The sequence below is a fragment of the Sinocyclocheilus rhinocerous genome, unplaced genomic scaffold (assembly GCF_001515625.1).
Source record: "Sinocyclocheilus rhinocerous isolate Xijiao unplaced genomic scaffold, SAMN03320098_v1.1 scaffold5757, whole genome shotgun sequence".
NCBI lineage: Eukaryota > Metazoa > Chordata > Actinopteri > Cypriniformes > Cyprinidae > Sinocyclocheilus > Sinocyclocheilus rhinocerous.
The window spans coordinates 18198-32778 of record NW_015626363.1 but is presented as its reverse complement, the minus strand read 5'-3'; the positions used below and the strand labels follow the sequence as shown (position 1 = coordinate 32778).

The window sequence follows — 14581 nt, the reverse complement described above, 5'->3', positions numbered from 1 at the left end:
ATAATGTACAGTATGTGGAAAATAATGTTTTTTTAACTTTAAACCGCATAAACACATTTCATTACACCAAATACACAAAATAATGTTCTTTTTAGCAGCATCATATGACCCCTTTAAACATGTTGCTGGTTTCATTGTGAATGATTTAACATTGCATTATTTAATGTTGACCTTAAAAATGATTTGATCTTAAAATATTGGTTTGCTTTTGTATTTTAATAGGCTGCAGGATTTTGACATAAATGTCTTAAATAATTAAAATTTTACATTTTATATAATTTAAATGTTATATAAAAAATTTAACTAAATTTAAATGTATATACTAGTTATAATCAAGTAATTGAATTGCTTTGATGTAATTTCTTCAAATTCTTCAAATATTTTTTATTTTATATAAATGTATAATATTTAAGAAAATACATTTAAAAGTGTATAATTATATTAATATATAACATTATTATTATTATATCATTTATACTTACCTGAATCAGTCGCATTCTGAGTTTTAGGACTTCTCAGTGACGGTTTTTTTTTGTTTCGTGGTAAACTCCAAATATAGCTCACTCCCAAAAAAAAAAAAAGTCAAACGCGTTAAAGATTAGCGGACAGGCTGTCAGTTTATTAACCAACAAGCCGTTTTCTCACAAAAGTAGTTTATTCGGCGAACCGAAGACTAACGGCCTGCTGTTTTAAACGGACCTGATGATATAAGTGAGTAAAAATGCCTGTTATTACTTAATATTACTAAGTAATTGTTAATATTACTTTTTTTTAACCCTTGCGCCTTTTTGCTTACTTTCTCTAGTAGCTCTTTGCTAGTGAAGTTGCCTCAGAATAACTTTTATTTGTAGCTTTAACAGTTTGACAATCACACACATTTTAAGGGTGTTTAAATGCTTGCGGTTTGTTTTCTTGTCAAAAGTTAATAATAGCCTCCAGCAATCCCACGCATCTGTAACCGACGAGAAGGGTGTGGAAACCAGAGAAATGTCTCAATACAAAGAGTGACTGTGTATAACTTACTAAAAATAAGTGGGTGGATGTGTTAGAGAATGAGACACGACAAAAGCCACACGATTTTGTGCAGTGTGACGAGCCCTTTCACCACAAAAGCGCCTTTCTGTGCATCAAGTCTTTGTGATTGTGAGTTACAGGAGCACACCTGTGACCTGCGATCAGAATACAGCTCACAATGAGGTGAATCTCAGCAAAAATGTCAGATTTTAGCCTGATGCAAAGAAAAATGAAGAATATGCAGCCTATTGAAACATGAAGCCTACATGCATCACCCCAATTTTCAGTGTAAAAGCATTTTTTCAATTACTATAATGCAAAAAATATGGTATATTATTTAAGTTGTAGTGTAAATGTAAGTATTTAGTAGTATTTATTGTACTTATTAGTTTGGAAGCCCGATTCAGCTATTTATATATGTATGTATTTATATATTTATTTATTTTTACAAAAAATTTTTTTAAAAATTGCAAGAGGTAAACCTTGAATTCAGAGAAAAATGTCAGAATTGTGATTTGAGTCTATATCTTGCAATTCTGACTTTTTCCTGAGAACTGCAAGTGTATATCTCACAATTCTGACAATTTTTACCAAAGTCACAATTACTTTATTTTTATATTCCATGGTGGGGGTAACAAAAAAAAAACAGATTTGTGAGATAAACTCAGAATTCTGAGAATAAAAGCAGAAATGAGTTTACAAAAAAAAAAAAAACATCCAGATGCATTACAGCAAAATATAATTTTTTTTTTTTCTCTCCAAGCGAAACATGACACAAACGTGTTTTTGTGGGATTCTTCTGTCAGAATTGCAGAAAGCAATATCCAATCATTTCCACAAACATAAAGTAAATCAAAAACTGACTTCTTCCAACTATGAGGACACTAAAAACATACGGAAAATAAAATTGTGCAACAAGAACAGCACTTTGTTTTCATATGAAACCGGTTGAGCTACATTTCTAAGCGGAACTGGTGTCCTCGTGCGAACAAATCGTGATATATTAGAGCTTCTACCATGAGGAAGGGTGATTATTCAAACTTCCTCATTTCCTGTGCAACATTTCTGCCATCCGTTAAGCACTGAATATACTAAACACAACGTCTTTTGCTACTTTCCCCTCTTGGATCGTCCCTTGCGGCCGCTCAGTTTGCCGGGGCCGTGGGCCGAGGGCCCGGGCTGTGGGGCCGCAGCGATGTTGATCTGACCCTCTTGGATCTCTTGCCGGGCGTCTGCCGGCATGCGGTCGATCTGCTGCTGTGTCTCCAGGTAGAACATGACGTCTCGCAGCTGCTCCTGCAGCTCGGCGATCTGGCCGTCTTTATTGGCCGCCGCCTCGTGAGCCCGCCTCTCCTCCTCCTGCAGCTGCGCCTGGAGCTGCGTCTGATTGGCTCGCAGGCATCGGTTCATCTCCTGCTCCTCCCGCAGCTCTTGACTGAGCTTCACCACTTTGTTGTTCAGCTGTGAACATCTGCAGAAAACAGCACAAAAGACTGTGTAAACAGTGTATTACTATTTTAAAAAAAGGCATTTTTTTCCAGCAATAAGCAACTACCTTTCAAAAAATGTAATTTCCTTCAAAGAACAATATTTACTACCAATAAATACACTGCAATAACTACAGCCAGTACTTTAAAGAAAAAGAAAATCACAAAAATTCTAATTTATTAATATTTTATATTATTAATATTTTATTTATGTTTTATTTATATTAACTTACATTTGATGTACAAACATTAACTTAACGAAATTATATTTTATTTTACCATGCAGTGTTATTTTATTATCATTCATATACGATTATAGTTTTTTTTAAATAAATTTTAAAATGTTTTTTTTTTTTCATATTTTCTCTTCATTTTAATTTAATTCATTTAGTTTAGCTGTTTTGTCATTTTTTAATGTCTGTATAATTTCTATAAATTTTTTTATTTTATTTTAGTACATTATTTTAATAAACTAAATGAAAATGAGAAATTTTGCCCTGTCTACTAGCTGAAATAACAAGTAAAAAAAAATGTGAATTTTATTTAACTTATTAGTTTATTTTATTTCAAGTAAGACTGTTATTTATAGTTTTAGTTAACTGATATAACCCTGTTATCATGGTAATTTTGTCTGGCCTATAGTGAACAGCTATTTTAGTTTAGCTGTTTTGTCATTTTTTAATGTCTGTATAATTTCTATAAATTTTTTTATTTTATTTTAGTACATTATTTTAATAAACTAAATGAAAATGAGAAATTTTGCCCTGTCTACTAGCTGAAATAACAAGTAAAAAAAAATGTGAATTTTATTTCACTTATTAGTTTATTTTATTTCAAGTAAGACTGTTATTTATAGTTTGTTAACTGTAATAACCCTGTTATCATGGTAATTTTGTCTGGCCTATAGTGAACAGCTATTGTAAAGAGACCCAAATGTTTCATTTGATGATTATGAAAAATTCATTTAAAAGATAATGTCATTTGTACTTCTTTTCAATGGATTGTTTTTCTTTGACGAGTTCGTTGAGTTTCCGCTCCAAACTGTCACACTTGTCAATCGTCTCCTTGAATTTGGCCTTCATGTTGTTGACCTGAAACCCACACAAACATAAAGAAGCTGGATCACTGATGTTAATATGAGATATAGCAGATTATTATGATCTTAAACATAATGCTCTTATGGATTTGTTCAAGTAAACTGTGCGGTTCTCACCTCCTCCGCTGTGTCTTTCTCCAGATGAACTATTTTATTCTCCCAGTAAATGCGCTGAGACTCCAGCTGGCTGGTTAATAAATATGAATACTGTAGGAAAAAGATTTGTCAAACAAAATATAAGATGATGGCAGAGTATCTAACACAAAGCAAATCTCCCCCACACACACACACACACACAGACACCTCGAGCTGCAGCGCATCGATCTTCTCATCCTGACATGTGTCGCCCTCACACTCGTACTGCACCATCTTCCCGTCGGTTTTACTGGCAACAAGCCGATGAACGTAGTTATCTGATCAACATAAGGGCAAAGACTCAGTCAAAATTGTTACAAACAATTTTCAATATAAACTGTTTCAAAAATGAAATTTAAAATTAAAACATTCAAACATGAAAAAAAAAAAAAAAAACATTCAATGCATTTAACCTGCATAATTTTTGGAGTGAAATATTAACAAGATTATTCAACAATAAATATTGTAGGGGAAAACTTGATTTTATCCAGTTAAAAAAAAAAATGTAAATTTCAAATTTTAAGAAGGTTGTAATTTAAAAGGTTGCAGATGGCTCTGGCTAATCTGCTTGGACCAGGGTTATTATCATTAAATAAAGCTACAATTGAAAAAAACAAAAAAAATTCATTACTTGAAATAAAATAAATGTTAACTGAACTAAAATATAAAAATCTTAAACTTATTTATTTCAGTTATTTGCCAAGGCATAATTTTTCATTTTAGTTTAACGAAACTTAAAATAACTAAAACTAAATAACTAAGAAATAAAACTGAAAAAGTAAAAATAATAAAAACTATATAGTCTAATTTAAAAAAAAAAAAGAATAAAAATGGCAAAAGCACACACATTTTTTTTTACTATAATTCAAATGTAAATGAAAACCAAAAATATTAAAATTCAATTTAAAAATATTCAAAAAAACTATAATAGTATATTAATAATACTAAAATAACGCTGAATTGGACAAGTGTTTAAAGATGTGAAACATGATAATGATCCATATATAACAATCCATAATTTGACATATTTCTGAGTGAAATGTTAATATTAATAATCAGCAATAATATACATTTTTTAATTAACAAATATTTTAAAAAAAAATTTTTTTTTAAAAAGACCTGTAACACTAGCTTTCTCTATTCTATCCATTTTCTTTTTATCTATTATATAATTAACAAAAAAAAACCTTGCTACGTGTACTGCGTTAAGTTAACTGAGACTGGTTATAGCACTTGCGTATCATTGCTCTTTTGTTGATTTTGATTGCTTCCATTGTCCTCATTTGTAAGTCTCTTTGGATAAAAGCGTCTGCTAAATGACTAAATGTAAATGTAAATAATGCAGGACAGGATTTTATATTAATATTTCATATTAATTACCAGAGAAGTTCATATTTCAGTGAAAATATTTAACCGTTATTTTCAAGCATGTGACTGCACATCAGCTGTATTCTACATGATCTTTGTTTGTTTTTTAGCATTTTTCTGCATTGCTATGACGTCACACACCTCCAGCGTAGTCCCAGACCCTGTGATTGGTCAGCTGCATGGCGTAAGTGTGCTGCGTTTCCTCAAAGTGCTTGTAGGCATGACGACTAACATAGCGTCCGCAGCCGATGTGACCGCAGATGAGACAGATCCACAGATTCTATGACACATGACAAATATGTCTAAAATATCATGTAATGTAAGTTACTGAATCCATACAGCGTACAAACTGAAACATATATCTATGTAGGATATATGTTATACATGATGTGCAAAAATTTATTAAATAATTATATTACATGTTTAGGATAACCTGGGTCATGGGGCTGTCTCGCAGCAGATCACTGTGTCCTGTTCTATTTTTCAGATGTGTTTTGTCCAAAGAAATGTGTTATTCATTACTACAATGATGTTTTCCGTGTGCAGTTAGTCAATTAGTTGTTTACCTCTTGGACTCCACACTCAAAACACTTGTTCTCCTCCACTGGTTCAGGAGTCTGACAGTATCTGCACACCGGACACCTGCAGAAGAAGTGCACACTGTTAGTGCTCTTAAAGGAATAGTGAAAATTTGTTGAATATTTACACATCCTCAGGCCATCCAAGATGTAGATGAGTTTGTTTCTTCATCAGGTTTGGAGAAATGTAGCATTGCATCACTTGCTCACCAATGGATGCTCTGCAGTGAATGGGTGCCGTCAGAATGAGAGTCCAAACAGCTGATAAAAGCATCACAATAATCCACAAGTAATCCACACCACTCCAGTCCATCAGTTAATGTCTTGTGAAGCCAAAAACATGCGTGTTTGTAAGAAACAAATCCATCATTAAACCATCTTTAACTTAAGTCCATAATAACGCTTCCTCTGGTGTAAAAGTCCATCTCCTGTTGTCTCTCACATCAAAATCCAGCCACATATTTGTTTAGAGTTATTTTGGACTGTAAACGGTGCTTGATCTGTGCAGATTTCTTTCCGGATTCAGAAAAGATGCACTGGAGGAAGCGTTATTATGGATAGAGGACTTATATTTTAGCCTGAAACAATGGTTTAAAGTTAAAAACATTTTAATGATGGGTTTGTTTCTTACAAACACGCAGCTGTTCCCTTCACACGACATTAATTGATGGACTGGAGTGGTGTGGCTTACTTGTGGATTATTGTGATGTTTTTATCAGCTGTTTGGACTCTCATTCTGACGGCACCCATTCACTGCAGAGCATCCATTGGTGAGCAAGACATGTAATGCTACATTTCTCCAAATCTGATGAAAAACAAACTCATCCACCTCTTGGATGGCCTGAGGGTGAGGACATTTTCAGCAACTGTTCATTTTTGGGTAAACTATTCCAATGTGACGTCAAAAAGACCATTTACTTTCTTCATAAATGTCCCGTCTTCAGTCTAAATCTAATATTTATGAGTCACAGTTTGAGTTAGCAGTCTGTTCAAATCACTAGCTCATAGTATGAGCGTTAGCAATAGTGATGCATGCATTAGCAAACTCCACTAATAATATCATGACCTATTTTTCATGCCCAATCAAATCCTGATGAATAAAATAAAGTCCCACCCTACAAAATTTCCCACTGAATATCGGTTCACTCAGACATTTGTCACAAAAATGCATCACACGTGCCAAATTCATGTGTGTAAACACTTAAACCTGAAACCATCTCAGCAAAAGTGGTTTGCACTCCCATTGTGCGCATGAAACATGACACTGTGACGTTCATCTCGCAGGTCAGAGGTCAGCTATGACAATTAAACACAAACACAACAGCAAGAATAGAAAACAGCCCAGCAAACCTGTATCACGTCAATGAAGAATCGGGACAAAAAGGTTAAAAGTGACGCACGTAAATAACAGATGAGAGCAAAATATGAGCACAAATACAGTGTCATGCACTGATGCGTCATGAGAGAAGAATGTCACACGAGGGTGTGGATGAAATTTGCCAAGCATGAACAAAATGAACTAAAAAAATATTAACTAACAGCATTAGCAATTAATCGCAACATGAAAATTTGATACCGGCATATCCCTTATATATATATATATATATATATACACACACTTACAACTTATTGTTTATAATTAAATGTAAAACCAATTAAAATGATTTAAATATCAAATTATAATATAATAAAGTCAATAATAACTATATTATAATTAGGGTAGGGTCAGACTTGAACTTTTTCCAGTAGGATTAAAATTAATATTACTATTTAATATATATTTTCCTAGCCCACACAGCCTTGGATATATCACCAGCAAAGCTATTTGTTGTTTAATCATTAAAATGATGAGAAAGTAAGTCATTTTGATTGCATGTTGAATCGAAGCGCTTTGGTTGTGAATGACAGCACTCACGATGCATCCTCCCATCTCTGCAGACACTGGCTGTGAAAGCTGTGGTTGCACAGGGTGGTCAACACGCCGTTGACGGACTCGTCCATGCGCTCCAAACACACGGTGCACTTGGGCAGCTCAGTCAGATCCATCACAGGTAAACTGGCCCCCTGTTTATAATGAAGAGTTTGAGATCATTCACACATTCCAGAACACTGCAGCTGTTGTTATGCATGTAAATCAGTGCTGGAAACATGACATGTGTGTGTGTGTTTAAACAAATACAGCTAGTCAACAACAAAACAGGTTAATCCTGGTCACTCAAGCAATGCATCGGTCTAAAATAGTGTTACGTTGCCAAGAACTTAGAGTCGTTTGTTCAAATCATAGTAGCTGCTTGCTTCAGTAATGATAATAATATGATTTTATGATTTAATTTTAGAACTTATTGTTAAATCTAAAACATAAATTAAAATGTTTTGCTATGTGGTTGTTCTGTGTACTTTAAATATGTTGAAATGTTTGGGTGGTTGCCAAGAATTTTAACACTTAGTGTTATTGGTTTGTTCATAATAATTGCTTGCTTTAGTAATAATAATTTTTTTTTATAACTTACTGTTAATAATTAAATGTAAAACACAAATTAAAATGCTTTAAATATCAAATTTAAAATAAAAACTTTAAAATACGATTTAAGTGAACAGAACTACATTCAGTGCATGTCATTTTTTAGGTGAAAAACAGTATGCTAAAAGAGTAGTCCGAATTCATAGTATTCGCAAACAGTAGGCAAAAAATCCCCTGATGCTTTACTACTTCTGTTGATTCATTCGATGGACGCTTTACTATCCCATGAGGACACAGGAAAGGATTTATACTTTGTAACGGTTGTTAAAGGGGCTTTATGTAATTTTTCTGACTGTGCTAAAGCATAAAAACACCATAATATGTTTGCAGATATTTAAGAAACATGTTAAGTCAACATACTTGTTTCTCCGAAAAACAACACTACAGCCAGTTATTCTGCTTTTAAATGTGTTTCGTGTCGGAATGACTGTTTTTGTTTTGGTCTGTGTGACTCCACCCACTGCCAATTTACCCAATAGTATTTTGACATGTGTATTGAATCCATGGAAGCCAGCAAATTAGCTGAATCAGAGATTGCAGATTCTACCCGACCTAAAAAGCCTCGGCATCCATCTAAAAGGCTCGATGACCAGAGGAATATTAAAACTCAGAAAAATCAACTCATCAACTTACATAGTAACACCCTGTCTACACTGGACGTGGCGCGACAAAATACTATAGAACCCATTATAATCAGTGATGCTGTTTACAATGGATTTTTTATGGTGGCTTTGTTGCGTCCAGTGTAGACAGACTTCAGCTGTTGTGGCACGTCGTGTCAGTTTCACTTATTCTGTTGCTTGTCTGGCAACCCGCATGAGTGTCGTGTCTGAGGAGGAGTGGGAAAAACAACTCTCTCCAATATTTTGAATTTGGACTGCAGTATCCATTTCAACTGCTAGCCGTCAATATTATATACTTTAAAACCAATTACCAGTCGGTACTTCTGACAACACTATTGTCTAGTAGGTACTACAATTGTTTATCAGCAGATCGGTCTACGTGCAGATATATTAGGGATCTGCTGATAAACGCGGCTTTTAAATGCTCCTGTGCGAGCGCTCGGTGAAGAGCATGAAGCGATGATCATTGTAGCAATTCACAGTCATATCTGTTAAGCTTGTGAACAAATTGGCCAACCCGCTGCGTTTAAGAATCGGCTCAACAGCGCTCAAATGTTAACTGGAAATGGATGTTTTTAAAATTACAGTACTGACTGGTATCGCGTTCTGTACTTTTGACAATATGTGATTTCAGAAGCATCATTGGTGGTTTGTTCAAGTCATATGTGACCCTGGACCACAAAACCAGTCTTAAGTAGAACGGGCATGTTTGTAGAAATAGCCAAAAATACATTATATGGGTCAAAATTATCGATTTTCCTTTTATCCCAAAAATCATTAGAATATTAAGTAAAGATCATGTTCCATGAAGATATTTTGTAAATTTCCTACCATAAATATATCAAAACTTAATTTTTGACTACTAATATGCATTGCTAAGAACTTCATTTGGACAACTTTAAAGGTGATTTTCTCAATATTTTGATTTTTTTGCACCCTCAGATTCCAGATTGTAGTTGTATAGTTGTTGTATCTCGACCAAATATTGTCCGATCCTAATAAACCATACATCAATGGAAAGCTTATTTATTCAGCTTTCAGATGATGTATACATCTCAATTTCAAAAAATTGACACTTAAGACTTGTGGTCCATGGTCACATATTAGATATTTGCTTTAGTAAACACTAATAACTAAAAGCTCTTTAGCCTTACCTCTTCAGATTTGATGACTTCCGCTCTCTCCACATAGACTAACTGGCAGACAGCATCCTCAATGGAGTTGAACTGACGGCCGTTACATGTTGTGTAGAAGCTGTCAGCATCGGCCTAAAGAAACGAAAAAAACACAATGACCGTCCATTCATAAAATACTGAACATCAAAAAAACTTCAGCAGGCTAATTTGCATGAGTTTATTTTGCAAATCATGTGGCAAAATGTGTCAGAATCTGAGGCAAATCAACTTCTTGTGAAAAGTATAGCTGCAGGCAGAAATTAATGAGTCTTTACCAGAAAATGCATGAAGGTTTTTTTTCTGAAGAACTGTGTTATAAACCAAATTAGTGAGGATTAGACAGACTGGGCACTTTTTAGATCCTGCCCAATCAAATTTCAGTTCATTCATTGTCATTGTTCTTGTATCTGGATAGGTAACTGACCTGACTCCTGAACTTTACCAGCACCATGTACTGGTTGGGCATGGAGTCCCGGATGATCTTCATGTGCTCCATGACGTCATTGAAGGGGGCCACAAACTTCATGAGGTCGTGGCTGGTCATGGTGGTGGGTACGGTGAGGATGCACAGCATCGCGCTGCGCCGCACGTCCTCTGTGAGCGACGTCATCTTACTGTCAACACACAAAACAAGACTGACGGCTCAAATCAACAATGCAACAAAAGTGTCTGTTGTTCTAATTCCACAAATTCCATGTTTTTTGGACATACTACACATACTAGTAAATAACATTTAGAAAATGTATATAAAGAAATCCCAGCAAACCAACTCAATGACAAATATAATTAGATTATACAAAGTCTTTTTATAAACTAAAAACACCATTAAAAATAATCAAAGCCAACTTCATTTCCCAATTACGTAAGAAAAATTGACAAAAATAAACTCAAAAGCCAAGAATGTAACAAATCTTTTGTGTGAACAAAAATTGTATTTAGTGTTTTAGCAGTATTTTAAGCAATAGAATTGTAAACTTCCTTAACAGACACACTGTTCTGAGCAGAGTATATGAGCGGAGTGGAGCGGCAACAATTTCCCCAAGTATTTCAGTATGTTTTGAAATATCACAGAAGTGCTGTTCGTAAAATAAATTAAAAGAAAAAAAAATAAATAAATACTAGCAGAGTAGTTTTAAAGTGGCTTATTGGAACACTAGTGTGCAAACTTTTTTCCTACCACATGCCAAGCTTATTGCATGGTTGTCTGCATTAGAAGTAGGGCTGCACGATTATGACAAAAATCATAATTGTCGATTATTCCCTTGAAATTATAATTGCAATTATTTATTACGATTATCACAATTGATGTTTTGAATAGCTTTATACCATTGTTTGAAGAAACTGCATGCCATATTTTTATATGAAAATAAGCTGAAAACACTAACTGAAAAACTTTTATTGCCTTTTATAGCATTAAGCCTCAAATGTCAACTATACATTGGTTTGGTTTCTTCTTTACATAAAAAAAAGTTAAAATATACATGGTATTATAATGTTATGCTAAAACTAAAATTAAAACAATGGAAAAATCCCTTAAGATAAACATCCGTGGCATCCGTAATTGGAATCACGATTTGAAATTCGATTAATTGTGCAGCCCTAATTAGAAGGTATCATTGCTGCTTATTGCAGTACAAATTTTGTTTGTGAAGGATGAAAATAACCTACGTTTTCGTCAGTTAGCCTATTTTATCTACGGATCGCTGCATTTCTTACAGATTTCTACTCATTCTAAATCGGATACAGATGAAACAGCACTGTATTACATTTGTTTGATTGCATTATTGAGAGAGCGATTGCATGTGAATAAGTGCTGTAAGTGCTGTTTAAATCATGCTCTTACCAAACAATATTCAGTATCTAGAAGGAACGAACAAATTCCTTGAGAACTAACCTGCTCATGTCCATTGCCGTCATCATAACCTTCACATTCTTTCTGATTTGAGTGATCCATCTGTATCAAGCTAGCTAAATATATGTTTAACATGTGAATTCTTGCTAAATGTGCAGTTTATATGCAGGTTTCAATATTATGGGCTGTTGGTATGAATTGTACTCGTGATGGAGCGAGTGAAAACCACAATGCTAAGACTTTTTTAAAAATCTGCTCCTCGCTCCCTTCAAAATCACACCGCTCTGCTCACATACTCTGGTCCTGAGTCAGAATGGCTTCCTTCCAAATCACAGAAATGCTGACCACATTCACACTCTACACAGGCTAATCAATAAACACATCAAACAGAACAAAAATGGAAAAATATTTGCATGCTTTGTCTATTTCAAAAAAAGCATTTGATTCTATTTGGCACAATGGAATATATTATAAATCAGAATTCTGCAAACTCATTCTAAAATTACAAAGGAGAACACCCAATAACGCATGTAGGGCATAATTAGACCAATTCATATTGATTATTAATATGCAAAAAAGATCACTCAAATTAAATTGGAGAGATAGACAGATAGAATGATAGAACGATAGAATGACAGATAGATAGAACGACAGACAGATAGATAGATAGATAGATAGATAGATAGATAGATAGATAGATAGATAGATAGATAGATAGATAGATAGATAGATAGATAGATAGATAGATAGATAGATAGATAGATAGATAGATAGATAGATAGATAGATAGATAGATAGATAGATAGATAGATAGATAGATAGATAGATAGATAGATAGATAGATAGATAGATAGATAGATAGATAGATAGATAGATAGATAGATAGATAGATAGATAGATAGATAGATAGATAGATAGATAGATAGATAGATAGATAGATAGATAGATAGATAGATAGATAGATAGATAGATAGATAGATAGATAGATAGATAGATAGATAGATAGATAGATAGATAGATAGATAGATAGATAGATAGATAGACAGACAGACAGACAGACAGACAGACAGACAGCACTAACTTAGTTTTGTAGAGGTGCATGATGCCGTGGACGATCTCCACTGACGGGTTTCCGCTGAAGAATGAGATCTGATCCGGCAGCTGTTTGGAGGGAGAGTCTGGAGTCACACTCTCGTCCGTTTGATCGTTGACTTCTCCGTTTATGTCGGCTGTGGACTTCAGATCTTCTTTACCGTCCTCGGCTCCTGATGGAAAAACACAGTGCGTTTACTCATCAGGGGTTAAACGAGTGTCAGATGAAAGAGAGTAACTGCACTGCGGCGCTGCAGACCTGCGCTGGGCTGGAAGGTCTCGATCACCATGTCGCTCATGACGCGGCTGCCCAGGTGCTGGTGGAGGACGGCCGCTCGCTCCAGCTCCGGTTTACCGCCCAGCGTCGCTCTAGCAGAGGTCAGCGCTTTCTCTCTCATCTCGTCCTCTGACATCTCTGAAACTGTGGGACACAGGAGATGTGAGCTGTGACACCAGGCCTCAACATAAAGGCCTCAAAGAGATTCTAGAAGCAAGCTCAGAGCTCAAACACACTGAGTGTGTGAATGAATGCTCTCTGTTAACAAAACCAGATGATCACGATATTTACCATAATCATACGTTTCTTTGCTATTCCTTCAGCTCAGGTCCGTGATTCTACTGCTACTGATATACTGAATTATTCAGAAAATAAAAAAAAAATCATAATCATAACCATAATAAAATAATAACAATAAATAATAATAACAAAACGTAATAAATAAGTATATTATTATTTATTGTTTTTAATTTTTTATTGTTATTCAGTTTATGATTACTTTTTCACTGTATTTGTTTTCGTTATCCAGAAAATGTGTCCCAGAAAATATCTAATACCATTAGCAATAATAATAATTATTACTACTACTACTACTACTACTATTATTATTATTATTATTATTTTACTGATTATCCAGTTTTATTTTTTATCGTTCCATTATCCTGTTTGTTCTAATGAATTGTCTCAATGTTGTGTTTTACTTTTGTTTATCAAGCTCTGTAACCTTGGGACCCAGAAAATAATAATAATAATAAATAATTACATAATTATATTGTTTATTATTATTATTTATTTTATATGAAAATCAAGTAACGCATATGCAGGTATGATTACCCTTAATAATACTATTTTCATATAAACCATGTCACTGTATGTCACTTTAGGAAACATAATATTTACATGGTAGTTCAGAATACTATGGTACCTTGAGGCATGTCCAAAAACATAATACATTTTTGTACTAATGGTAATATGATGATAATACCATGGTATATGAATATGGCTATCATCCTGTATCGTGGTAAACAAAGTCAGTGTCAGTTCTGTAACAGTGAAGGAGTGAAACTCACCGGCGCAGTACTGAAAGCCGTGCGGGGAATCAGACTGATCAGCGAGCTCGAGTCTGATCACAACCAGAGACACACTCATGTGTTCAGAGGATCGAGCCCCGACACACTGCTACACTGCTCCAGACACACAACTACTCGACACAACACCGACACACGGCTTTAAACCAGAGACCGGGCCCGTGCTGACGGGGTTTCTTCAGAAATATATGCCATATACGCTGAACAGAATTACGTTTATTATTAGAGGGAAAACGCGTGAAAACAACAATGACGTTTGAGAAAGAAAAATTAAT

General features: G+C 34.4%; 1 protein-coding gene across 1 annotated transcript; it reads right to left on the bottom strand.

Moving 5' to 3' along the window:
- Positions 1-1720: 1720 nt before the first annotated feature.
- Positions 1721-14581, bottom strand: LOC107712082 (BRCA1-associated protein-like). Its single transcript, XM_016517208.1, has 12 exons — positions 14289-14581; positions 13201-13362; positions 12931-13114; positions 10422-10611; positions 9977-10090; positions 7594-7742; positions 5667-5742; positions 5242-5380; positions 3901-4010; positions 3715-3804; positions 3489-3592; positions 1721-2485 (listed from the first exon to the last, which is right to left on the bottom strand). The coding sequence occupies exons 1-12, from the start codon at positions 14365-14367 to the stop codon at positions 2125-2127; spliced, it is 1758 nt and encodes a 585-aa protein (XP_016372694.1). The 5' UTR covers positions 14368-14581; the 3' UTR covers positions 1721-2124.

Coding starts and splice junctions, on each gene's coding strand:
- LOC107712082 (XM_016517208.1), bottom strand. CDS start 14,367: ATGAGTGTGTCTCTGGTTGTGATCAGACTCGAGCTCGCTGATCAGTCT. Junction 13,363..14,288: donor CGGCTTTCAGTACTGCGCCG/GTGAGTTTCACT, acceptor TGTGTCCCACAG/TTTCAGAGATGTCAGAGGAC. Junction 4,011..5,241: donor GGTCTGGGACTACGCTGGAG/GTGTGTGACGTC, acceptor TATGTTGATCAG/ATAACTACGTTCATCGGCTT.